The sequence below is a fragment of the Sus scrofa genome, chromosome 3, assembly GCF_000003025.6.
Source record: "Sus scrofa isolate TJ Tabasco breed Duroc chromosome 3, Sscrofa11.1, whole genome shotgun sequence".
Classification (NCBI taxonomy): Eukaryota; Metazoa; Chordata; class Mammalia; order Artiodactyla; family Suidae; genus Sus; species Sus scrofa.
Window position 1 is genome coordinate 9,499,052 of NC_010445.4, and position 24,124 is coordinate 9,523,175.

The window sequence follows — 24,124 nt, forward strand, 5'->3', positions numbered from 1 at the left end:
ATCCTCTGGGAAGCCTCCCCCTGCACCCAGTCCTGCTGTGATTTCCTTGTGGTGGGGGGCTGGGGGGCGCGGCACCATCCACCCTGGGCCCCCTAAGAGTACCAGGAGAGGCTCTGGCCCCAGAGAATAAGCTAGCCCACCACCCGGCACATTTCCCCCACCCCTTAAACGATTTTATTGACAAAGTGAACGAATGAACGAACCAGTAAGTGAGACAAGTGTCGGCACATTCCACCTCTGAGCGCTTTGCTGTTCGCCCAGGTTTTCCTGCTCTTAAGCTGTGATCCACCTTCCTGTAGCTTCTACCTGATGGCTCTGGTTTTGCGCTCCGGGAAGAGGGAAGATACTAACCCTTCTTGCCCACCACAGCCCTTCAGATGTACGTGGACAGCCAGGATGGCAGGTGCGCATGAAAGGGCTCTGTAAACTGCGAAGAAAGATAAGACCGCCGGCGGCTGTTTTCATGGTCTTTACTGTCCTTCTCGCGCTCGCCTCTGCCCCACGTCTCCTCCACGGCCCCACATCCCCACGCTCTCTCTATGGCACCATCTTCTGGAATTCTCCAGTCTTCTTCTCTTAGGAACTTTGGGGGTGCGGGGGACGGTTAAGGGATATGTCATCAGTTTATATGAGACGTGATTTTGTGTCCCACCCAGGTCTGCGCTGCGTTGCCTTTATAGCCGACACTCCGCTCTGAGATGCATGCCGCCAGCTCTGAGCAGCACAGGGACTCTTCCAGGAGGTCCCGCTCGGTTCTCTAAGATGGGAGCGTCTCCAGCGGGATTCTCTGTCCCTGCGCTCTCTCTGGGTGTGGGAAGACACGAAGGAACACGACCTTGAGAACAAAGCCGGTGGTGGCAGCTGGGCCCCCACTCCCGGTTCCCACCCTCCTCTTGCCACATCAGAAGTGGGGGTTGTGGGGGGGGGTTGCGGGGGAGGTAAGAAGGGCTCCCTCCCGCCAGGTCCTCCCTCATCTCGCCACAGAAGTCCCTCGGCAATAGCAGGACTGGGACTTGCCAAGCATCCCATAGACATGTACTTAGAGGAGAATTACTGGGCTGTGCGCCGCTGTGATCTCTCAGAAAATTCCTTGTACGTGGCCGGGCTCAGTTAAAATTAGAACTCGGAAGCTGTGGCTGCGTCCGCGTCTGTTTTGGACAGGACCTTGGTCATTTCTCTGTTGCCTTCTGGAATTCCACGTGGCTCTTCCCCTCATGTTTTGCTCTTGAAAGAATTCTGCAGCCAGACGACGAGACGAAACTGTTCTCTCCTCGCCCGGCAGCTCTTGCGGATCCCCGCTGGCCGACAGTCCAGCCCCGCGCCTGGATCTAAAAATTCCGTTAAGGGTCTGTGTTTATTTCTAACCCACGCGCTTGTAAATTCCGGGGCGTAGGGAGGGGGCGGTCCTGAGTGCGCTCTTGCCACCGCGGTGTCTGAAAGGTGGTGTAAGCGTCTCTGTCCCCCAAGTCCTTGAGCATTTTGGCTTTCTGCTCAGTTTGACGGCAGAGGGGCCAGCCTGTGGTGTGGTGGGGACGCACTGCTGAGGTGGGTTTAGCCGAGAAGGCACGGATGTCTCCTCACCGTCTGCACGCTCCCGACTGCCCCAGATACACTTCATTGCGCAACCGCTGAGCAAGGAGGGAGCTAGTCACTCAACAAATGAGGAGATCGAGGCGTAGATGAAGGAACCTGCCTCCAGACCCTCCAGCAGGCCAACCCCAGGGCTGGATTCAAACCCAAGTCTGCATTCCTCTAGGGCACACAGTCCAGCCCCTGGCCGCACGTCCCCAGCCCAGGGGCCCAGTTCTGAGGGACTTGGTCAGTTTCTGCATCTGACAAGTGGTGCAGCCAGTTCTGCGGTCCCATCACCACTCACAGCACAAGCGTTCTTCTCCCCACTTTGCAGATAAAGAAACGGAGGCACAGAGAGGCTGACTTAGGGGCCGGGGCAGCTTGCCTCTGCTAATGCTCCAGCTCGGAATATCGTAGCCTGCCTTCCACCTGTGCGTGGCAAGGCTGGGCAACACCCCGAAAGGAGGAGCCTTTTCCGTTTCAAAATAACGCCGCGCTGGGCAGACATCAGGACCCGTGCTTCTGATTCATATTTTTTTGGCCATCCCTGACCCCTGCACCAAGTCCATGCCGTTGTCTGTCCATGTCTCGCAGCTGCTGCGACAAGGCTTTCTGTGTGTGGCCCGGCGTCGGAATGGCCCAGCTGGGCCGTGCCCAGCGTCCGCAGCATCCTGCTCAGGATACCCAGCGAGTAGCATCCTTTTTACTGGGAGATGAGTGTGCAACAGTCGTGGCTCCAGACTTGGGCCGCCCCCAGGGAGGTGCTGGAGTCACCAGCACACAAGCAGAGCCCTGAGTGTGACAGCTGCCGCTGCCTTGGGCTCCACCAGCACCGGGCCCAGCTGCAGGCACTCTGCACACATTCCTTTAATACGTAGGAAGAGGCCGCCGAGAGGTCTTATTTTCTGTGTTAGAGAGTAGACGTCACCTGGCGGGTTTTATCTCCACCCCATCCTCTGGCGCCACCTCCCCAGGTCCTCTAGCTCTGACAGGGACAGTTGGCCCCCCTAAACCAGATCAGAGCTTGGCTCTCGTGACGCCCCACTTCTTAGACTGGACTAAACTGCAGTGGATACTGAAAGCCTTCTCGAAGCTCTTACTCAGAGGAAACTGCCTTCTCCAGGCCCCTCTTCCAGGGTGCTCGATGCTGGAGCAGTCACCCATGAGCCCTGAGCGACCCTAGGCCTGTGCAGCCCTCTCAGCCTGGGGTCCACCCCTCATCCCTTCACAGATACCCCAGGAACCTCCGTGCTGGTCAGGACCCGGGTGCCGGGGGTCCAGGAAGGAAGGTGCCGCCGGCCTGGGACAGACCCCGGGTGGTAGGGAGCAAGGTCACAGATGTGACACATCGTCACTCGATGCAGGAAGTGGGCAGAGAGGGAGTTCGCAAAGAGCAGGGGTGGCACAAAGACCAGGTGACCAGCGGTGTCACCTAGGCCGACCCACGAAGGGAGAACTGCGTCCCCCGGGTCTGGGGTGAAGAGTGTTCCAGGCAGAGGGCCTGGTGTGTGAACACCGGATCCGGGCGGGGCCGAGGCCATGGGCAGTGGTGGGATCTGGACGGAGGTGGAGCGGGAGGTGTGGGCAGGGACGGGCTGGGAGGGGTTTCAGAAGGCCAGCCTAAGCGGTGTGGATGGAGTCCGGGAGTGCCGAGGGTCAGCTCGGGCAAGGTGGTTGCACGTCACTCTGGGCTCTGGGACGCAGACCCAGGGCCGCTGCGGAGGGCGCCTCCCACTCCACGGCAAGGAGAGGCCGCGCTGGGGAGTTCCCCTGAGGACAGGTCTGCAGGGTCCAAACTGGAAGGGAAGGGCTGGGGGCTTCCATTAAGGCAGAAGCATCAAGGAAGGAAAGAGATTAAAATTCTGAAATCGATTTCTGAGGCCAGGCGAGCAGGACTCCTTAATCGATTGGTGGTCGAGGCTGGAGGAGATGGGGCCTCAACACATTTGTAAATATGACATTGTCTTATCCTTTCTCAGTGCTCAACCAAGCATCTTCCAGTTAAAATTCAGGCCTGTATCCCATCTCCCTCTGCATTTCCTTCCTCTGCAGAAAACTGGAGACTCCTACTGAAAATTCGAGTAACAGACCCCAAAGCCTCAAACCCATTACTGTCCTGAGGTGTAGGTGGCCGAGGGAGTTTCTGCAGAGAATGTCCTTTGAAGACATAAGCAAGCTCCTGAAATGTTGTCGCCCCCCCACTGCAAGTACTGCACAGGAGGCAGTCCCAACAGGTTACATCTTTCAAAAGTGCTGGTTTCTTTTGTACAAAACTAATGCTTTGAGTGTGTGAATTCTCCCCTAAGCCCTTGAAATTTTGATGCCGAAGTTAGATGATATTTGTGTGCTGTTTCTCCTAAATACAGCACGGGTCAGTAATTATCACCCACAGTGCAGACCAGCTTGTGACTAGCTCTGCACTGTTAGCCCATCTTCTGTCTCATTCGATTCTCCCAGGCTTCCTCCAAGGCAGGCCTTCTCATCAGTATCTTTTCCTAGACGTAGAAAATGAATTCAGAGGCAGAGGGCCCCTAACTGGCTCAGTATTCCAAACTGCACGAAGAGCCGGGTCTTAAATCTAGGGTTCTGCTTTTAAATCCCGTGCCCTTTCTCCTCTCATCGTATACCCTCTTCCCCCCTGCCCTGCCCCTGGCAAAATAAAACAGTCAAGCTTCGGGAGTTCCTGTCGTGGCACAGCAGAAACAAATCCTACTAGGAACCATGAGGTTGCAGGTTCGATTCCTGGCCTCGCTCAGTGGGTTAAGGATCCAGCATTGCCGTGAGCTATGGTGTAGGTCGCAGATGCAGCTTGAATCTGGCCTTGCTGTGGCTCTGGTGTAGCTACAGCAAGCAGCAGCTCCAATTAGACCCCTAGCCTGGGAACCTCCATATGCCACGGGTGTGGCCCTAAAAAAAAACAAACAAACAAAAAAACACACAAGCTTCAAAACAAACAAATCCTTTGGCTCTCACAACACTGGTCATTTATTCCTTATGTTGACTTTGTGTTGTCGTCTTAGAGTTGCGACCACCTCTTAGGATTTGCAATAGTCAGCTTTGTTTAATACTGCTGCTGTAACAAGCAGCCCCACATCTCAGCAACAAGAGCTACTATCTCATTCTTGTAACATGTGTGGGTCAATGGGACACCTCTGGAACTGTGTGTTGTCTTTACTCTGAGATATCAGTGGAAGAAGTGGCTCCTGAGGCTGAGTCATTCTCATGACACGGAAGAAAGCCCACCAGAGCCAAGCAAGCCACCCGCTCTCGCATCTTACTCTCAGATGCGGTGTGTGATGCTATCACGTATATTCCTTGTGGTCCAGCCCGCACCCCCACCCCCGTGGGCTGGGACGCCCCCACAACCACATGGCAGTGGGCAGAGACCTGAAATGCTCTTCACAGGCAGAGCGGTGAGGGAAGCAGTGACCCCACACTCCACACGACACCCCCAACCACACAGTGCAGCTCTGCTGACCCCAGAAGAGTCGAGCGCTCTCTCGCCCCTTCTAAATCCCCGCCTAACTTCCAAGAACTTGGCCTCCAACCCTGGCCTCTGAGTTTTCATCTTCCTGGAAACAAATATTGAGATTTCTAGTGAAATACCTTAATGTGGATCTTTATCTTGAAATTGAATCCTTATTAAAGAAAAGTCAAGCTCAGCGATAGAAAAGTCATGTTGTTGAAAAGATAACAGTTGGATCCAGGAACCTCGCGCTAGAAGCGCCGGGCGTCCCGGTAGAGTGGGGCCGGGAGCTCCCCGCGGGCGGCCGGCTCCCGCGCCGGGTGTGCGCCGTGGGACAGGGCGCCTCCTGCCCGCTGGCTCCAGCCCAGCCGCGCTCATCACATGAGCAGGTGAAACACGTGCTGACAAATCAAGGCACTCTTTACGTATTAATCATTTTCGTGAAGCGTTCAAACTGCGTCTCTTAACCATTGACTCACTTCTGCAGATGCAACCGTTGGTCAATTTTGGTAAATTTTCAATTGCACCAAAAAGATTAAGCACCTACTCTGCGCTCGTTGCTGGGAGGAAAGCCTAGTGTGGGCTCTCCAGGAATCCAGGATCTCCCCGCGGAGCCTCATCTACAGTCCTGGAACTTCAGGGCAATCCCATATGGCGAAGGGAGTGGCCCGAGGCCGGGACGGGGATCAGCTGAGCCCCGAGGATCAGGGGAACATTCCAAGGAGGCGCCTTCCCGGCTGGCTGCGGGGAAATTGCTGTGTATTCAGGGAACAGGGAGTGACCGGGTGGGGCTGGGTGTGAGGCGTGGCGGGAGGTGAGGCTGAAGATCCCTGGAGCAGAACAGGTTTGACGCGGCCGGACCTGAGCTCAGTTAGAGCTCCCAGATCATCTGTCTGTCCCAGCTCTGCCACCAGAAGCCACTCTGTCCTTTGCTCGTCCTCAGAATGGCGTTGCAGGGGGTGGGGGGGGTGGTAGACAGAATCCCTCCCTCGGGCTGTCTTTGCACATTAAGTAGCCAGAACGTCTGACCTAGGATCCTGCTTTCAAGCATCTGTGCTCAAGACCTCTTGGCATTCACAAACCACTTCTCCCCTTGAGGAGCTGCCGTGCCAAGCCCTGGCTCGGCGTCTCACCTGAGACAGGCAGGCGTGGAGGGCACAAGGATGGGGGTGACCCTCTTTCCTCCCTCACAGAATGACAAGGGGGGACAGACAGGGCCCCACTTTGCTGAGCCAGGCACTGGGTACTTCACCCAAGAAGTGCCCCGCCCCCTGCCACCGCCACCTCCTATCTAGGCCTGGCGGGTGGGTGCTGTTACCCCCAGTGCTGATGCTGTGGGGCTGGCATGCAGGGCCAACAGCCTGGCCCTGGGGCCCCCTCCCTCCCTCCCAACTCAGGACCCTCCAGTAGGAGAGAACCTGGCACCCATGTGGGGCCAGCGGAGCTGCACGGGGTCTTGAAGGGCCACTAGGTCTTCATCAGAGGCAGAGGTGCCGGAAGAGGGGCTCTAGGTCGGTGCAAGCCCAGGCCGCGCCGACGGCAAGCCCACCCCAGAAAAGGTGGAGAAGCCAGAGGAGGGACCAGAACTCCAGCCCCAAGGCCTGAGCTCAGACGGGGGGGCCCTGGGGGCGTCAAAAGAGCGAGCGAGCAGAGCAAATCTCAGAATCACCAGAACCAACAAAATCCTTCCAGATTTGGAAATCTTAGAAGGCGGCTCGGGGGACCTCATCAAGCAGGAACCCAAGCACGCGTGGCGGTCTCACCGCCTCTCAGGAAACCTCGCCATCCAGCTGCCTAATGAATTAATTAAACTCAGTGGCCTGGCCTTGTTCTCTCAGGGCTGGGTTGGCTGTTCTTGCCTGTGAGGAAAGGGGGCGGGAAGAAAGCTTAGACCCATGGTTCCTGTACGAATTTGCTGGAGCCGCCGTCGCCAAGTACCACCAACTGCGAGGCTAAAACCACGGACGTTCAGTTCTCACCGTCTGAGGACGGGAAGCCCGTGATCAAGCCTGGGTCCTTCAGAGGGCTTGGGAGAGGGTCTGTCCCGGGCTCTCCCCCGGCTCTTGGTGGTTTGCAGGTGCATCACCCCAGTCCCTGCCTTCATGCTCACAGGGGGATCTGCTGTGTGTGCCACCGTCTCTATGTCTCGGCTTCCCCTTTTCTAAGGACTGGGTCGTGCTGGATCAGCGCCCACCTTAATGACCATGTCTGCAGAAACCCTCGTTCCACGTAAAGTCACATGCTCGGGTACCAGGGTTAGGACTTTCAGGGCAGGACCCAGTGCCACCCAGAACCGTCCCCAAGTGTCCCATAGTAGAATGCTAACCCTACCCCATGTCTCCATCAACCTAGAAAGGACAGAGGACAGGGTTCAGGATCCCTCCACGTCCCATCCTCTGCCCACCGTAGAGGCAGCCACCTCTATGGGCTTGGTCAGAATTCCTGGGAAGCAGGGTCCCCTCCCCAGGCTGATCTGGAGCTGAGCACAGAAGCCCCCTGTGGGTGTCAAGAGGTGTGGAGGGCAGCCAGGGCCTCTGCCTTGCTTTCCGGGCAGACTCTGCTGCCCGTGGGCATGGCACTCAGGAGGTGGCAGAAAGGCCTAGAGCATAGGGAAAATTCCAGACGTCTGGAAAGGCAACTCCAAATCCACTTTTATTCAAAATACCTGTACCTGCGGTGGTTAGGTGCAGTTGAAATGATACTATAAGACACTTTCCAAATTTTGGAATAGATTTTAGGAGTTCCCTGGTGGCACTGCAGGTTCAGCATCTAGCATTGTACTGTTGTGGTCTGGGTTCAATCCCTGCCCTGGGAATGACCACATGCCACAGCCCCCCCCCCCCCCGCCAAAAAAAAAGAAAAAAGATTTTATATGTTCATGGAAGCACAATGCAGAAACTTTCATATAGTTTGATTTCAGATACACTCACCCGACATGTTTTTACCAGACTTGTTAAGATATAATTCACACACCAGGAGTTCCCACTGTAGCTCAGCAGGTTACGAAACCAACTAGTATCCATGAGAATGCGGATTCAATTCCTGGCCTCACCCAGTGGGTTAAGGATCTGGTGTTGCCGTGAGCAGCGATGTAGGTCACAGACGAGGCTCAGATCCCTCGTTGCTGTGGCTGTGGCGTACTGGTAGCTGCAGCTCTGATTCAACCCCTAGCCTGGGAATTTCTATACGCCGCAGATACAGCCTTAAAAAGAAAAAAAATTCCCATCGCATATAATTCACGCATTTAAACTCTGCGGTCCATTGAGTTTTACTAAGTCACAGTCAATCATGGACCATTTCATCCCTTCCAGAAAGAAACGCACCCCCCTGAGCTATCATCCTCCAAACCCATCCTCCCCGTCCCCAACCCTAGACAGCCACTCAGCTACTGCCTCTGTAGTTTGCTGCATGCCTGCATTTCATTCAAAATTAAAGGGAACCACAGAGGAATGACTTTACTGGTGAATGGCAGAATTATGGTTTTAATTTTCCTCGTTAATTTTTGATATATTTCTAATTAAACAGCAAGCATGAACTCATCATCGGAGGGAAAAACCCATTTTATTTTAAAAGTAGAGCATTATCTTGGATTTTTGTTTGTTTGTTTGGGAGGGTCTTTTTAGGGCCGTACCTACAGCATATGGAGGTTCCCAGGCGAGGGGGTCGAATTGGAGCTACACTGCCGGCCGACACCACAGCCACAGCAACGCGGGATCTGAGCCACATCTGCGACCTAACCCAGCTCATGGGAACCACAATTTGTCTTGTTTTTATTTGTTTCTGTTTTTTTGTTTTGTTTTGGGTTTTTTGGGTTTTTTTTTTTTTTTTTTTTTTTTTTTTGTCTTTTTGCCATTTCTTGGGCCACTCCTGCAGCACATGGAGGTTCCCAGGCTAGGGGTCTAATCGGAGCTGTTGCCACCAGCCTATGCCAGAGCCACAGTTACGCGGGATCCGAGCCGCATCTGCAACCTACACCACAGCTCACGGCAACGCCGGATCGTTAACCCACTGAGCAAGGGCAGGGATCGAACCCGAAGCCTCACGGTTCCTCGTCGGATTCGTGAACCACTGTACCACGGCGGGAACTCCTGTCTTGTTTTTAAGTAGTCTTTGTGGATTACCCGGAAAACTTGCCCAACAGCTAAATCCTATCTTAGTTTATCGGTGGAGAAATGTGTCTGAGTTCTTCACGACTGGCTCCCAGTAGGACTTTTGCAGCTCGACTTGGTCGAAGTTGGAAATGCACACATTGCACTTCTCTGCTCTGCCCCGGATTTCCTGAGACTGGCGGCGTCCCCTCCCCCAGCCCCAGGCCCCACCCCCGCCCCCGGGGGCTTCCCATCCTCAATCAGATGACCTCGCTCAGCCCTTACAAACTGTTGGTTGGTTCGGGTGAGAGGCCCTGTAATTACGCCACATCCTTTACCTCTTTAATAATATTGGAGACAGAGCATGATTCTGCGAGGGGACCAAGGAATATGTAATTTAGTGTCCTTTTCCTGAGCCAACATGAGCTCCACGCATGTAGCATCTTGCACGCTTCAGGGGTAAAAAGCCATCTGTTGTCTCAGCAAGGGCGTTATGGGAGCAACATACACTCTGAGTCCATCCTTGGGAGCCTCTGTGGATGTGTGTCCGGCACGCCTGGGACTTCGACACGTCACCTTTCTGGATGAATAGACCTTTCCCCGGAGGGAAACCAGCTGGGCTGGGTTGGTTCACGAGACACACTGATTCCAGCCGCTGCCCCCGGAACTTGCTCCCTACGCCAGAGACCCGGTCACCGTCCTTACCCCGACTGGATCCTCCGTGTCCCCCGTCAGCTCCGCCGGACCTAACCTCTGACTGGCCTCTTTCCATCTGTCCCCAGCGCCACTGCCCTGCACATCCTCACCTGCACAGGGTCACCACCTCCTGCCCCTCCTGTCTTCCTTCCACTGTGACTGGGGCCCTGGCGGGGAAGGCCACCCTCCTCCACAGGCACTGACGCATCCCCGCGCCTGTCCCGTCCCACGTCCACGTATGCGCGTCCCCCAGGCCACCCCCACTTTCCCCGGTGCGTTACAGACCCGTCCTTGGGCTTGATCTTGATTGTCTGGGCAAAACCCAAGTGGACATGTGAGTGCGTGTGTGTGTCTAGAAGGAGGGTCCTTGGCTTTCAGAAAATTCCTAAGGATCTGTGGACACCAGATTTCGGAACTTTGGTGTTTGAGTCTGCCTCCCCTTCTGTGTCACTTCTGCCCCTGGTGAGCTGCTCTTGGGGACTCCGCTCAGATGTCACCTACTTTCTTGCTCGATGTCCCCTCTCCGTGTCCCCATGGCTCTGTGCCCCGCACTTTTCCGGCTGGAATTTCATGGTGTGCATACCTGTTCCCCTGGGGCTGAGACCAGCCGTCTGGGCCCCGCCTCCGGCGCCGGGTCTGGCACATGGTCAGCTCTTCGTCAGCTCCCGCGGGAAGAGGAAGGAGACCACATTCTCCGTGGAGAGCCCCCCCCACCCCGTCGGGCGATGGGACGAGGGCTGTGCAAACGCTTCGTCATCTCGCAGCCCCGCTCCTGCGCCCCTCCCCTCTGCCCCCACCCCTCCCCGTGGTGCAGATGTTTCGGCTGAGGTTGAAGGCCCAGCTGTCCGGCATTTACATGGAGCAATCAGACGTCCATTCGCCGGGCGACGCACTAGACGCGTAATGATTTTCAAATTACCTCTTGACAAATGTTGAGCTCTTTGTGTTTCTTCTCTTTCTTCCATTCCCTTTCAGATTGATGCACTGAGTAAAAGAAGCAAAGAAGCTGAGGCAGCCTTCTTGAATGTCTACAAAAGATTGATCGATGTTCCAGGTAAGCCCAGCACTTGCCGTCCACCCACGGGCCTCGTGTCTGGTGAGTTGGTGGGTTTCTGGCTTTCTCGTCTCGGCCTCCCTCAGGCAACTTGCCCAGGAAATTGGGGCGTTCTGGGCATGTGACTTCTCCACAATCCAGACTGGAGATGGGTATGGAAATCAGATGCATATTTGCTAAAATAATCAAGTAGCCTCCAGTCGATGCCTTTGAAAGGGCAGAAACGCAGATCTGTGGGGCTGCCTTTGGCTTTGGTTTAAAATGCTGCATGTTTCCCAGAGAAGAAATAGAATGTGTGTGTGTGTGTGTGTGCGCGCGCGCGCGCGCATACGGGTGGATATTCACAATTCTGACCAATTCCACGTCCAGCAACGGCCCTGCTAGGGCACCTGGGATGCCACACTGCCTTCCTAGGGTGTTGGGGGACCTCTGGCCAAGCCTTTCTTGGGCAAGTGGTAGCCTGTTTAACTACAAAGTATGCGTGGTGTGTTTTCTTTGGAAGGAACCAAAGAGTTAACCTTTTAACAATGCTCGCTACACACTCAGGGAGATAATGGCTTCCTAGTCCTTATTTTGGAAAAGTGAAGCAGGATTTCGAGCACCTGGGGCCCACGGGTCCCATCCATCCTGTTCTCGGGTGGTCCGCTTGCCTGATTCGTGGGGAAGTGGTGGACTTGATCACGTGGGTCCCAACTCAGTCCTGAAAAGATCAAATCAGAAAATTAGGAAAGTCATTTGAATGTCATCCTCTGCTGACCCAGAAAACCGAAGGACCCCCCCCCACCCACGAGCGTTGCACACTCGCCCTCGTTAGGAATGCTCTGTACGTCACTGACATGACTAGAACTGCTTTAACAAAGCCCAGCAGAAACAAGTCTCCTTTGTATCTGTATTGTACGCTAGTTCTCAGGTCCACCAAGGGCTTGGCTCTCCTCCCTGGGAGCTGCGATTGACAGAGGCCACACCAAGTGAGGGGCAGCAGAAAGCACTTTAGACACTTGGACAGGGAGTGGGGAGATCCAGAGCCTCCTGCCAGGGCCTCGTTGGGAGGTCTCAGTCACATTCCTTTTTCCTCTCTGACCCTCGGTTTTCTCATCTGTAAAATGGAACAAGGACGGGGAAACAGCCCAGTGATGGATGGGGTTTGTCTTTATTCTAACCTCTTGCTGTCTTAGGAGGTCATCCAGCTCTTAATTCCAAACTCTAGCCTTTTGATTTTCCACAGGAGTTTGTATCCACCTAGGGGTTTCCTGAATACTCTGAAGCTTGTGTGGAGGCCCCTTCCCACTAACCGGTTGTTTGATGCCTGGGTGCTCTGTTGCCCAGGCATCAGCGGCTTGGTGGGCCCATTTTCATCTTCTTGTGCAAGTGCTAATTTTGTTTACTCCCTTGGTGAGGTTTCTTCACCGGAAAGCCACTTGAACAAGTTGTTGCATTTCTTTTTCTGCAGTTTTTTTCCATCTTAACTTCCCATAGAAAAGAAAGAGGCCGCTTTTCTCCTCAGTGCTCCTCATTGCCTGAGCTGGCCTTCTTCATACGCATAAATAATTTTGATAGAACTTTGATCATAACATGAGTCTATAGTTACATTCTGCTTTTCTTCGCTAAATAGTAACCCATCAGCGCTTTCCCTCTATTGGGGATATACTTCAGAACCCTCATTTTTGGCTGGCAGCTTCCACTTCAAGCAGTGGAAGCAAATCAGGTTTGATGTTTTCTATGATAATAAGTTAATCAAAGGACATTTGGATGCCACAGATCTCACCCACATCCCAGGTATTTCTTCCTTACCAATGCTGTGGTCTGCCACCTCTAACAAGGACTCGAAAAGCAGGATGGAGCTGGGAGCCTCAGCCTGCGTTTTGAAGTCTGCTTATGGCTCAGGTGAACTAATCGTGTGGCTGAGCTAACAGGAAGGGCCTGGCCGACAGCAGTGCATTTTCTGCCGGTCCGTCGCATAGCTGGGGAGGGTCAGGGGCCCTTAACGGTCTGTGTGCTCCAGGCTTCAATTCAGCCGAATCCAGAAACGTAGGTGGGGTGCGTTAAGTTCCAGTTTCAAGAACCAACGTATTCTATCTCAGAAAAATGCAGGAAGCTCTTAGAAGTACCGAGACAGGTATTTCTGCTCCGTGCCATGGGGCCCAGCTCCGGGGGCCCAGGAAGAGGCGGAGCCAGAGCCCCATCACCCCCCACCCCAGCCCTCCCCACCCCCACCCCACTCTGGACGTTTTCTTTGTGCATTTCCTTATCTGTTATCTGCTCGTCCTACTAGGAATGAAAGCTCCCCGAGGACGGCTTTGCCTGATTGCTCGGTGCCCAGCACCCGGAGCGGGGCCTGGCCTAGCACAGGAGTGACATGTCAAAGGAGCCTGTTACCCCGGGGTCCTCGGCAGCAAAGCAAAGCAGAGTTCACCAGGGGTCCCGCTAGTGGCTCTGGAGGGTTTGTCTCCTTTCAGTTCTCACCCCCGAGTGTCAGCCTCCATATCCAGTGTCGTTCTGGACAGTCCCACTGGGGTGACCGCGGGGCACCTGGAACTGCCCAGCATGTCCAGAGGAAAGCGTCTCCTTCTCCTCACGCCAGAGCGCTGGGTCACCGAGTCCTGGCCATGCTACCCCTAGAAGGTTCCATCCACTTCTCCCCACCCCAACCCCTGCCCTCCTCCCCAAGGTTCAGGCCACCACTCCTGTGTCTACAGTGGGTGACCCCGGGCTTCCTGCTGGCGGGAGCGGGTGCTCCTCCCCACCGCAGGCCGGCCAGGCCCCTTCTCGGCAGACCTCTTCCCACTCCTCCAGACTGACCTTCTGAGACGCGGTGTCCTGACCTCCAGGTCCGGCTCAGGTGGGCCCCTGTCACACACACGCCCCGCTGCTGCAGGCTGCGGCTCTTCACCTCTGCCCGTTATGCTTACGCCTCAGCTCTTCCCTCCTGGCTGGGCACAGCCTGGCAGGGTGGTCTTGTCCCTGATTATGTCCCCGAGCGTCTACCCCAGTGCCTGCCACGTAGCAGAAGCTCTGTAAATGCTTGTCGAATGAATGACTAAATTAATAGATCAGGGAGTTCCCGTTGGGGCTCAGCGGGTTACGAACCTGACTAGTATCCGTGAGGAAACAGGTTCCATCCCTGGCCTCGCTCAGCGGGTTAACAATCCAGCCTTACCACAAGCTGTGGCGCAGGTCGAAGACACGGCTCAGATCCCGCATTGCTGTGGCTGTGGAGTAGGCAGGCAGCTGCCGCTCCGATCAGACCCCTAGCCTGGGAGCCTCCACATGCTGCAGGTGCGGCCCTAAAAAGGAAATAAAAAGAGATCAGGTGTTTACTTCCTTTCTCATCTGCCTCCAGATCCCTCCTCATCCCTTCATCAGTTATTTGAAGTTTTTATCAGAAATATCCTGCCCCTTCGGGCAGAGCGTGCTCTCTCCTCCACTGCCGTGACCCTTGTCTCCGTAGGACCCCCCCCCCCCGGTCAGCACCTGAGACACCATCCCCTTGCTGCATCTCAGGAACCGTGCTAGGTGCCAGGGCTGGAGCAGGTCCATCAGGCAGCTCCCTGTTCTCATGGACTTGAGTGTCTGGTAGAACGTGGGCATCCAACAGAAACGACACAGACACGTGATGAGGTTTGGGTCGGATATGGACTTTGAGGTAGAGCCCACCGGGCACGAGCACTTCGGGTGCCAGGCCGGGTACCCCTCAGCCAAGATGCAAGTGCCCCGGGGCGGTGGGAGTCTGTGCAGCACCTTTGAGAAGAGATCCCATGATTATACAGGTGAACGGGGGAGCCTTCTTCTTTTAGTGTAATGAGAGGAGAAATAAACGTCTCCACTCTGACAGTGCGACGCCCTCAGAGAGCTGGCATGTTGTGGAATGACCTCTCCTTAAAGGCCTTGCATAACTGGAATTTTCCTATGTTCTGAGCAGAGTTATGCATAATCTGCCGGGAACTAACCTTGCGTGGGTGACTTGCTCTTGCCTCTTGATACTTTTGACTTTTTTTTTTTTTTTTTTACAATGAGCATGCCTTTATCTTTACCATCGGGGGTGGGGGGGGCATAAATTTGTAAAATATTCAGTTTCTGAATAGTCCTTAGCAGCGAATTTCAGATAAGCATGTTAAGCCGTAGTCGGGGGAGTATTTGTCCACACTTAGTAACTGGTATCAAACATTTGCCTTTTCAGTCCCAGAAACATCTTGGCAAAGGTTTTTTTTTTGTTCTTCTTTTTTCTTTTAAAGTTCTTAGAAAGGAGACAAAGTTAGTGACCCACGTGTCAGTGCTGCAAAACGTCAGTGCTCTGGGCTGCAGAGGCCGGCGGAAGAGCCCCTGCAATTCCCATCACCTCCTGGCCTCTCTCCGGGTCCCCCCACCCCCTCAAGAGAGCGTCCCCTCTCCGTGCTCACTAAGATGTGGCTTAGGTCCTACAGAAGTGCCCCAAGAAGGGTTTAGAAGGAGCACATGACCAGGGGTGTGAAATATGCATGGACCGGCCCCGAGCGTCTCATGACCGCCGCCGCCCACGGCATCTCCCGGGATAACGGGCCTGCGACCGGAAGTAGAATGCGTTCGTTTTCAGAAGTCTTGGACGAGAACTGGCAGAACGGAGCCCGTCTGTAGGATGCTCCTGGCGGGGGGCAGCGGGAGGTCTCAGTTGAGATTTAGGAAAACCTTCTCTGCTGGAGCATCTCCTCTCCAGCCTTGCATCCGAGGATCCAGAATAAAAGAGGGACACCGTGGATTGGAGCCTTGCTTTTTAATGCTCCTCCGCGGGAGTAAAGCCGTGAGCCGGTCCTTTGTGCCCGTCACGCTGGTTTAAGTAAGGAGACACTGTCGCTTCAAACTAGAAAACGCTGTTAATTGCATTCTTTTTCCTTCTTCCCTGCCTGTCCCCGATCAAGGATGCATAGTAAGACTCCTGGCCAAAGGGGACAAGAGCGTATGTTTTAGGTCAAGACCCTCCTTGCTTCTCACACCAAGGTTTTCACCCCTGTGCGTCTCGGTGGCGTTTTTGAAGGCTGTGGGATGTGGCCGCCCCCGCCTGATCCTGTGAGGCTGCTCCAGTCCGTGTCTTCTGGGTCTCCCGGGTTGGCAGGCACTGGTGCCCAGGCCCCTCCAGAGAGAACTCTAACCTCTGAGCAAGCTCCCCTTTGCACGTTTTCAGTTTATCTTCCTGAACCCTCTTCATTCACACGTGAGAATCGACCACCAGCACCAAGATGGGACAGGAGCGGGGCAGGGGCTGCGGCCATGGGATAAAGCTGTGGGTGGCAGGTGCCCTCTCTCCCCCTGCTGGGCTGCAGGACCAGAGCTGGTCAGCCCCAGCCTCAGGGAACAGGAGCACAAGTGGACAAGGGACAGGCACCGTCCGCCCAATACTGGGGTACCTGTAACCCAAACAAGGAGGCAGCCTCTCCATCTACCTCGATCAGCTTAAGACAAACTTGGGGCCAGAGCAGCCTCACCAGTTTGTGCACCAAATGTTTGCAGGTTGAGGAGGCAGCTGCACACGTGTTAAAGGCCGGCCTGACAAGATGGGCATCCGGGTCGCTTCCGTCCTGTCTTCAGGGCTCGCCCTCTGGACTCCTGTCCCTGTCCCCTGCCCCAGCGGGAGAACTCCCTGGAGGGACTCGGGATCCTCGGTTAGCTCTGGAGCAGGGAGTGGGGGGTGGTCCCATCTTCCCCCCTTTGCCATGACTGGGGTGGTCCTGGCACACTCGCTATCTAGACAGCGTCTCATCAGTTGCTCATCAGCATGCTAATTGCTGTATGACTAATTATGCCCTGAATTCCAGTTGATTTTCTTAATGAGACAGCTGGGTTAATTATGTAATCGTATGATTACATTAGCCTAGAGTGCCCTGGCAGAGAGGGGCGGCTGCCGCACTCTGATGTCATCACGGGGATGGCGCTCGTGGGCCACATCCACCCTCTGGCGTGGCCGGGGGCGGGGGTCTCTGTGCGCACGTGAGCCGGGGTCCAGGCACGTGGGGCTCTGCGGTCCTCCACCCCGCCCCCCAACCCCTGCACACCCACCCCCAGCACCCCCTGGACCCCGGCCCTCAGCCCTGCCGTGCTCCGTGCGGTTCAGCAGCACCCTCTTCCTCCTCTTGGGACGTCCCTGCCCCAGGGGACCCACACCGGTGTCCCACGGTCCCTGCAGGACCACACGACGGTGGTTCACGTAAAGCCAGGACAGCCCAGACCGGCCCTGGCCTCACGGCCACTGTCCCCCCACAGGTGCTGTTTCACACCCGCTTCCGCCCTGATCTCCGCACCTCGTGTTTCACTCTCTCCACTGAGGGTCCTGTGCCAGCTGAGCCCACCTCCCACCAGGTTATGGTCCTTGGACCCCCTCTCCCTCTGCTGGACTCTGAGTGCGGGACGCCCCGGTACTGTCCCTGGGTGGCTCTGAGTCTTAGACTCTCACATGCCGCGTGGCCACCAGGGAGCAGCTGATTCCCCAGCCGAGCCATCCCTGGAAGGTAACCGGTGCCACCCGTCACACAGTCGCTGAGGTCACAGAGGCAGGAGGCAGCCTGAATTTCCTTCCCTCCCTCCCACCTTAGAGCCGTCTGTTGGTGAGTCCTGCAGTCCCAGCCTCCAGGATGCACCCCAGTTGGAGCACGCCTCCCATTGGCCACCCCCATCCAAGCCTCTGTTACATCCCATGACCTTCACTTCACGCAACCCAAGGGGCAGAGTGGCCTTTGAGCTGCATTTGTTCACGTCCCTCGACAGTAAAATAATCTGAATTTGCATCCCCCAATATATAGACTATTTAGTTAAATGATGTGTACATGTAATTACAGTAGTGTGTGAAGTACATTGCAAATCATACACTAAAAACAGAATTAAGAGTGTGATGAAGACTAAAAAGGAGTGAAAATGTACATTTTTTGGAGTTCCTGTCATGGCTCAGGGGAAACAAATCTGACTAGCATCCACGAGGACTCAGGTTCAATCCCTGGCCTCGCTCAGGGGGTTAAGGACCCAGCGTCTTAAGGATCTGAGCTGTGGTGTAGGTCTCAGACTCAGCTCAGATCCATCGTTGCTGTGGCTGTGGTGTAGGCCGGCAGCTACAGTTCCTATTTGACCCCTAGCCTGGGAACCTCCATATGCTATGGGTGTGGCCGTAAGAAGACAAAAAGAAAAAGAGAGAGGAAAACAAAATTAAAATTTACTCCTTTTTTTTTTTTTTGGCCATACCTGCAGCATGTGGAAGTTCAGGGCCAGGAATTGAACCTGCACGACAGCAACAACCCAAGTTGCAATGACAACACCGGATCCATAACCTGCTATGCCCCCAGGGGAATGCCTGAATTCACATTTTATTAGCATACCAAAAATGTCTCACTAAAGAATATATTTTTAAATCAACTTCATGGAGGCGTAATTTACGTACAATAAGACACGCCCATTTTAAGTGTACCATCTGGTAAGTGTGGCCAAGCACACCGTCAAGATACAGACCCTTTCTGTCGCCTTGAAACTTCCCTTAGAATCCCAAGACCAGCAACCTCTGACCTGCTTCCCGTCGATCTAGATGAGATCTCTAGATGAGATCCGTCGTGTCTGGAGTTTCTCTCTTTAGACAGGTGCTCTCGCGCGTCCGGCTTGCTTCATCGGCACGGTGTGTTGGGGATTATTCGCCTGTGCGTTTGGGCAATGGTATCCCACTGTGTGGATATGTGACAGTTTGCTTACCTGTCCACCTGTTAATGGACATTTGCGTCATTTCCAGTTTGTGGCTATCATGAGCAATTGCACATGGACATTTATTTTCGACTCTAACTTAGATAAATACCTAGGACTGGAATCGCTAGGGGCATGGGATGGATGTGTGTTTAGCTTGGTAAGAAACCACCAAATGATTTTTCCCAAGTAATTGTGTCATTTCACCGCCGGCCTACCCAGTACGTGTGGGAGTTCCAGTTGCTCCATGTCTTCTCCACCATTTGGTGTTGTCAGTCTTTGATTTTAGGCGTTCTAGCAAGTGCAGAGCGTATTTCATTGTGATTTTAGTTTCCATTTTTCTTTTTTTCTTGTCTTTTTGCTATTTCTTGGGCCGCTCCCGCGGCATATGGAGCTTCCCAGGCTAGGGGTCGAATCGGAGCCGTAGCCACCAGCCCACGCCAGAGCCATAGCAATGCGGGATCCGAGCCGCGTCTGCAGCCTACACCACAGCTCACGGCAATGCCGGATCATTAACCCACTGAGCAAGGGCAGGGATGGAACCCGCAGCCTCGGTTCCTAGTCGGATTCGTTAATGGACGGGAACTCCTCCATTTTTCTTGATGACTAATTATGCTGAATATTTTTTTGCATGCCTTTGGACCTTCATAGATCTTCACTTATCAAGAGTCCATTTAAATCTTTTGCCTGTTTTTTTTTAAATGGATCCTTTGTCTTACTACTGAATTGTAGTTTTTACATACTCTAGATACAAGTCCTTTGTCAAATATATGCCCTGCAAATATTCTCCAGTTTCTTGCCGTTTGAAGAGCAGACTTTTTTATTCTAATAAAGTCTAGTTTATTAATGTTTTCTTCTAATGGTTATTGCTTTTTATGTTCTAAGAAATCGTTGCCTAGTCCAAGGTCGTACATTTTTTTTCTCCTGTGTTTGTATGTGTGGTTCTTTTTTTTAAGTAAAGTTATATAGTTTTATCTTTTACCTTTAGGTCTGTGATACATTTTGAGTTAATTTTTATGTTTTGTATGAGGTAAGAGTTGAGTTTCATTGAAAATTAATGGGATGATATATGTGTGAATTTTTTTTCTGTGCTCTCTTTTTCATTTCATTCTTCTGTGTGTCTATTCTTATGTTAATATTATATATACTATCTTGATTCTTTTTTTTTTTTTTTTTTTTTGTCTTTTTAGGGCCACACCCATGCCACATATGGAGGTCCCCAGGCTAGGGTTGAATCTGAGCTACAGCTGCTGGCCTACACCACAGCCATGGCCACAGCAACTTGGAATCCAAACCTTTTGTGTTTGACCTACACCATAGCTCACAGCAACGCAGTATCCTTAACCCAGTGAGTAAGGCCAGGCATTGAACCTGCGTCCTCATGGATATTAGTCGGATTCATTAACCACTGAGCCACGACAGGAACTCCCACTATCTTGATTCTTGCAGCATTATAAACAGTCTTGAAATCAGGTAATGAAAGTCCTTTACTGTTGGTCTTCTTTTTCAAAATTGTTTTGGCTAATTGAGTTCCCATGTAAATTTTAGATTTGGCTTGTTGGTTTTTACAAACAAGCCTACCAGGATTTAGAACTAGATTGCACTGTCTCTGTAGATCAGTTCAAGGAAAATTGACAGCTCAACACTATTGAGTCTTCTAATCCAAACATGGTATATTTCTTTATGTCTTTACTTTCCCTCAGCCGTATTTTATAGTTTTCAGTGTAATAACCCTGGTACATAATTGTGCTTAGTTTATGTCTAAGTAAGTCGTGTTTTTGGATGCTAGAGTAAATGGTTTGTTTTGTTTTTTTTCAGTAATTTTCTTTTCCAATTCTTTGTGGCTTTAATATAGAAATTGATTAAATTTTATATAATGATATTCTATTCGTGACCTTTTAAAACAACTTCTTGGTTCAGAAAAGGTGTTTTGGGTTGTTGTGTCTGTTGAGGTTCCCTAGAATGTTCTATCTTAAAGGTTCCTCGTGCCCTTGAAGAGATTACGTACTTTATAGTTGCTGCATAGAATGTTCTGTGCATATCAAGTCAAATTGATTGATAGCATTTTTCAAGTTTTTTATGTTCATACTGATTTCCAATCTATAGTATATTTCTTTTTCTGTTTCTTTTCTCCCCCACCCCCCTCACTGCTCAGACAGTGGTGAATAGAGGTAGAAAAAGCAGACATCCCTGTGTTTTTCCTGACCTTAAGGAAACCATCCAGTCTTTTCCCATTAAATAGGATGTCAGCTAGAATGGGTTTTTATTTATTTTTATTTATTTATTTATTTATTGTCTTTTTGCCTTTTCTAGGGCCGCTTCTGCGGCATATGGAGGTTCCCAGGCTAGGGGTCTAATCGGAGCCATAGCCACCAGCCTACGCCAGAGACACAGCAACGCAGGATCCGAGCCGAGTCTGCAACCTACACCACAGCTCATGGCAACGCCAGATCCTTAACCCACTAAGCAAGGCCAGGGATCGAACCCACAACCTCATGGTTCCTAGTCGGATTTGTTAACCACTGAGCCACGATGGGAACTCCTAGAATGGGTTTTTATAGACACCCTTAAAGGATTCAGAAGACTCCTTTATATTCCTAGTTTGCTGAGAGTTTTTGTCATACATGGGTATTGAATTTTGTCAGATTTTTTTTCGGCATCTATTGAGATAATCATGATTTTCTCTTTTATTCTCTGAATATAGTAAAATAGTTTACTTTGCTAGTGTTAAATCAACGTTGCCTTCTTAGGATAAGTCTAACGTGGTTATGATGTATTGTGCTTTTTAAATTTTTCTGGATTTAATTTGCTCATATTTTCGCTGAGAGTCTTGCACTTAAATTCATAAGGAATACAGCACTATTGGGTTTTTTTGTTTTTTTTTTTGCCTGTTTTTTTTCTTTTAATGTTTTTATGAGTTTTGGCATCAAGGTAATCGTGCTGGTTTTATAAAATAAGTTAGAGTTTATGTAACATTGCTTTTTTTGTTGTTGTCTTTTTAGGGCCACACTCACAGCATTTGGAGGTTCCCAGGCTAAGGGATGAATCAGAGCTTCAGCTGCCAGCCTGCACCGCAGCCACAGCAACGCCAGATCTGAGCTCCGTCTGTGATCTACACCACAGCTCAGAGCAGCTCCAGATCCTTACCCACTGAGCGCGGCCGGGGATCTAACCTGCATCCTCGTGGATACTGGTCCGGGTTCATTTCCACTGAGCCATGAAGGGAACTCCTCGGACTGCTGTTAATCTTCCTTAGAACATCTCTAGTTCACCAGTGAAGCTATCCATCCAGGCCTGGAATTTTCCTTTTTGCTAAGTTTTTAGTTGCAAATTTAACTTCTTTAACAGAGAGAGGGCTATTAAATTTTTGTTTAATTTCTTCTTGAGTCAGTTTTGGTAATTTCCAAGGAATAATTCCTTTCATGGGAATTATCAAATTTATTGGCATAATATTGTTGATGATGTTTCATTACCTTTTAAATATCTGTAGGATGTATACTCATGTCCATTTTTTCATTCCTGATCTTGGAACCTGTGAATTCTCTCTCTCTTTGTTTTTTTTCTATCCTTTTTTTTTATGCTTCATTTCTTGATCGTCTGGATAGAGGCTTATCCATTTTACTCAGAGGTTACTATGCCCTTTTTTCCTGAGTTTTTTAACGTGGAGGTTTAGGTCATTGATTTATTCCATTCTAGTTAGAGAATGTGCTTTGTATGATTTCTGTTCTTTGAAATTTACTGACAAAAAGACAAAAAGTAAAAATAAGTAAATTTACTGAGACTTGTTTTATGGCCTAGTGTATGTTCTATCTTGACAAGTGTCCCGGGTGCACTTGAAGGAAATGTGTGTTCTGTATTTGTTGAGTGGAGTGGTCTATGAATGTCAGTTATGTCAAGTTGGTCAATAGTGTCGTTCTCATCTTTTGCATCCATACTGATTTTATACCAAATGGTGCTATTATTAGCAGAAACAGAGTTTTGAAATCTTTATTATTGTGGATTTTTCTTTTTCTTCCACTTATATTAGTTTTTACTGCATGTTTTTGAAACTTTGTCTTATAGTATATATGCTTTTAGGCTTGTTATGTCTTTTCAATGATTTGATACTCTTTAGTTTATACAGTGATTTTGTTTTTGCTAATATTCCTTGCACTAAAGTTTCCTTCATCTCATTTGATATAGGCACTCCAGCTTTCTTTTTTTCTTTCTTTCTTTTAGGCTGCACCCACAGCATATAGAAGTTCCCAGGCTAGGGGCTGATTTGGAGCTGCAGCTGCCAGTCTATACCACAGCCTCAGCAACATGGGACCTGAGCCACATCTGTGACCTACACCACAGCTCACAGCAACGGCAGATCCTTAGCACCAGGGATCAAACCTGCATCTTCATGGATGTGAGTCAGGTTCTTAACCCCCGCAGAGCCCCAGCAGGAACTCCATCAGCTTTCTTTTGATGAGTGTTTTCATGTTACATCTTTTTCTATCCTTTTACTATTAACCTGTCTTTGTTGTTTTATTTAAGTTGCACTTCTTGTAAACAACTCTGTCATGTATTTTTTCCCAGTCTGACAATCCATCTTTTAAGTGGAATGTTAGGTCTTTTTATGTTTCATGTAATTATAAAGAAAAGTTTAAGTCTACCCTCTTACTGTTTGATTTCTACTTAACTGTTTTTTCATGTGTCTTTCTTGCTTTATTTTTCTTATATTTTGTGATCTTATTTTATCTCCCGGATTGTCTTATTAGCCATAACCCTGTTTTTCTTTCTTAGTGGTTACTTTAAGGTTTACATTAAGCATCTTTAATTTATCACACTGCACCTTTAAATAATATTCTCCTACTTCACATACAGTGTAAGACTCTCACGGTACATTTTCATTTCCTCCGTTCTGTCCTTTGTGTATTGTTACTCATTTTACTTCTACAGAGGTTATAACCCTGCAGTACATTGTACTGTTTTTGCTTCTAAATAGTCATATTTTAAAGATTTAAACATGAGAAATGTAATATTTTATTTTTACCCATATATTTACCATCTCCAGTGTTGTTTCTTTCTTTATGTAGATCCAGGTTTCCATCTGGCATCAGTTTATAGCATTTCCTTTAACATATCTTATAGTCTAGATCCATTGGCAATGAATTCTGCCAGCTTTTGTTCATCTGAAACAAACGAAAAATATCTCTCTCACCCTCATTTTTGAAGGATATCTTTTGGTTGGGTAGAAACCTCGAGGTTGGCTGTTTTTGTTGCTGTTTTTGCTCTCTTAGGTCTCCGTCAGCCTTAACTTTCTTCCCCAAGTCTTCCTTTCTCTGACTTTGATAATATTTCCTTTTTATTCTTCTTTTCAGCAATTTGATTGTGCTAGTTGGCGTTCTTTGTGTTTCTTCTGCTTGGATTTTGTTGAGTTTCTTGGATTTGAGGGTTATTCGCTTTTACCAAATTTGAAAGATTTTTGCCACTATTCCTTCACGTACATCCTTTGCCCCATTCTGGGACATGTATGTTAGATCGCTTGATGCTGTTTCACAGGTTGCTGAGGTTTTCGTAATTTTTTTCCCCAGT

The 24,124-nt window shown here is 50.9% G+C and overlaps 1 protein-coding gene across 6 annotated transcripts in view; it reads left to right on the forward strand.

Moving 5' to 3' along the window:
- The window catches only part of CUX1 (cut like homeobox 1), a 352,855-nt gene that overhangs the window by 181,907 nt on the left and 146,824 nt on the right, over window positions 1–24,124 (forward strand). For all 6 annotated transcript variants that reach the window (XM_021086269.1, XM_021086267.1, XM_021086270.1 and 3 more), the window contains exon 4: window positions 10,798–10,876. In XM_021086269.1, the coding sequence (XP_020941928.1) occupies window positions 10,798–10,876 (79 nt within the window). The remainder of the gene's footprint in view (window positions 1–10,797; window positions 10,877–24,124) is intronic.